The sequence below is a fragment of the Halichoerus grypus genome, chromosome 9, assembly GCF_964656455.1.
Source record: "Halichoerus grypus chromosome 9, mHalGry1.hap1.1, whole genome shotgun sequence".
NCBI lineage: Eukaryota > Metazoa > Chordata > Mammalia > Carnivora > Phocidae > Halichoerus > Halichoerus grypus.
In genome coordinates this window covers 2,374,030-2,376,872 of record NC_135720.1, presented here as the reverse complement: position 1 = coordinate 2,376,872, position 2,843 = coordinate 2,374,030, and the positions used below count along the sequence as shown (strand labels likewise).

General features: G+C 46.6%; 1 protein-coding gene across 1 annotated transcript; it reads right to left on the bottom strand.

Annotated features, from left to right (window-relative positions):
* Positions 1-335: 335 nt before the first annotated feature.
* On the bottom strand, positions 336-2,069 carry TTLL2 (tubulin tyrosine ligase like 2). The gene has a single exon (XM_078054469.1). The coding sequence runs from the start codon at positions 2,055-2,057 to the stop codon at positions 462-464; it is 1,596 nt and encodes a 531-aa protein (XP_077910595.1). The 5' UTR covers positions 2,058-2,069; the 3' UTR covers positions 336-461.
* Between the last annotated feature and the right edge of the window lie 774 nt (positions 2,070-2,843).

The following is a 2,843-nucleotide window of genomic DNA, read 5'->3' as shown; positions in this document are numbered from 1 at the left end:
CATTTGGGTATTTTGGGGGGAGGTTTTCAGCAATTGGCTTTACCCCAGATGACTGTTTAATCATTAAGTTGACAAAAATAATTTTGAAAAAAAATGGTGTGTTAAAAAACAAAAAAGTTAACCCTTGGTCTTTTTTTGTGTTGTTCTCACATAAGAGTCCTTAAAAATGTTCTAGTAATCTTTTCATGTTTAAATAAGTGCACTGTATAATTGTAATAAAGCATTTCCAAGTGCAGGCAAGAGGCTGGGTGGCATTCTCCCAAGAAATCAGAGCAAATAAACCACTCATATCATATAATTTAATCACCACGTGAATGTGTCCAAATTTGCAGAGTAGTTATATTTACATACGCACCCACATCAAGGGTCCCAGTGATGTGGTCGATGTGCTGAATACAGAGGTCAAGGGCTGAGCCGTTGCTGTCCCTGGCGATGGAATCCCTGGTTTCCCCAAGACTCTTTTACCTTCTTTTTGCTTCCTTTTCTGCCATGTGGGGATGTTGCTTATTCATTAGTTTCTGGAGCTCTTGGATTATTCTTCGAACATTTAATCCATTCCTAGAAGCTCCAAAAGTAGCTTCATTGAAAGGAAAAATGAGCACAAAGTTCCCTGCTTGGAGATCTGGCACCTTGCTGTTGTCCGAGGGGACGCACGGGGAGATGCTGGTCTTGCCCACGCACGATTGAATGAGTGACATGAATGGAATGAGCGTCTTATGGGTCGAGTGTCTACCCTTCAGCTTTGGCTTGGTTTGGGGGGGTTCTTTTGTTGACAGAAGTAGGTCCTTCTTCCTACTCGTCATTTCCCTCGGCTGGGAGGCATGTTTATTTTCAGGACATATTTTTACGGCTTTCTTCACAGCAGATTCATCCTTAAATGTCCTACCTGTGAGCTGTAAGAGGGACTCACAGGACAGAGCGCTACAAGCCTTGTTGAGTCTACCCATGTCCAGCTTGGCAAGGGAGACGCTGCGGCTCCCCTTAGCACCGTCACGACATTCCGTCCTCTCGTTTCTTAGACCCTGCGAGTAAATCAGCTCAATAGTGTCATGGATAAGCTTCCTCTTCACTGATACGTCTGCCGAACAATCTACGGACAGGGCGGGGCTGAAGTTGACCTCCAGAAGCCAGGGTTTCAAGTTGTCGTCAATCAAAATGTCAAACCCAAAGAGCTCAAAGCAGTTGGCCGCGAAGGGGACCGAGGGAGCGATGGCGAGCACCGTGAGAATAACCATGTGGTTGATTTTCCGCCACAAAAGCAGGTCATCCACATCCCAACTGCGAAGGTAGGAGAAGAATCTGCTGAGGGTCCACTTGCAGCCGTGACCAATCACTTCTTTGATTTTCTCATATGAGACCCCAGATTTATTGATGCTGCTGTTGGTCAAATGGGCATAATTGTTCTGCAGATTACTGAGGTCAAACTTCTCTGTGGCAAACCGCACTAGCCCTTCTTGGTAAATATAAATGGTCAAAGGCTTAAAGCCGGTGACACAAACATAGATGCGGAGGTCACATTTATATCTGCCCACAAGCAGAGGGTTGCAGATGTATTTCTGTACTATGTATGTATCATCAAAGATTAAGTCTTTAATGTCACTGAAAATGATGATGCCCCTCCCGCGAGAGAGTTCGGCAGGCTTACAAATCCAGTAGCTGTGCTTGGCGCCCAGCACGTGCTTCTCCCTAAAATATTCGGCCACGAACCTGTTGTAGTCCTTGGGCATGATGAACGTCAGGGGGATGAACTCGTACAGGGGCGTGCCATACATCTTCTTCATGTGCTTCAGGTGTTTGGCCAGATGGTCCTTCCTGGTGAGCTTGGTGGTGCCCGGGTGGTGGTTGAGGTGTTGCCACGGCTTGATGTTGACGTGCTCGGTCATCCGGAAGGAGGAGGTCCTCCAATACAGGTTCCAGTCTTCCACGTTCTGCTCTCCTTGATCGAACTTGTCCCACCCACGCTCCAGCAGGACACTCTGCACCATTTCGGGTGTGCTGTCATCTACGCGAAACACCAGCGGCTTCAGGATGGGCCCCGGAGGTTCGTCCTCTGTCATGAAATACGGTTTTCTTTTCTAAAAATTGATGATCAGAAATGCATTAGCAGGTGGGCAGGGGGGATCGCCTTCAAGAGGAGCTTACCCATAAAAGATTCCACATCCTATGGCCAGCCGTTTGGTCTGTGCCTTCCCGCACATCAGACGGTCTCACCAGATACCCACCTCTCTGCTCCCCCTGCAAAAATAGACCCGGGCCTCCCTGTGCAGTCTGTCTCTCCAGACATTACCTGCCTATTTCTCCCTTTTAGAGACATGTTCAAAGTGTTGGCAGTTCACCACCAATACTCTTGAGGGCTACTCTGCTCTAGGGCTGGAGGTGCAGTGAATCCTGTTGGCCTAAACCAGGAACATTCTTTAGAAAAAGCAAATGTCAAGTTGTCTACAGTTAGATGAATTTGGACATGCAAAAGCATGAAGCGCTGGTGTTAATATGATTAGCAGGGGTCTTACTGGCCTGAGAAGCTTAAGGAGTTTGGATCAGATACCTGCGATGGCCACCAGTAACTCCCCCATATCCCCAGTGGTCAGAGGCTGGGTTCCTTCCAACACATGGTAACTTGCAAGAAAAATAGTTAAGAAAAATCTTAGTTTCTAGAACTTTCACATTCTGTGAAAACAAAGATGATGTGAAGATCGTGCCTCGCAGTTCGCAAAGATACCCAGAAAGTGCATGTTTGGCATCTTTCTGAAATTTCAAAGAAAGAAAACAAGATAGCTTTTGAGAAAATCAAAACCGATAGTGAGGCATGATGTTTCCTTATGACCTAGGGGGAAAGGGTAACA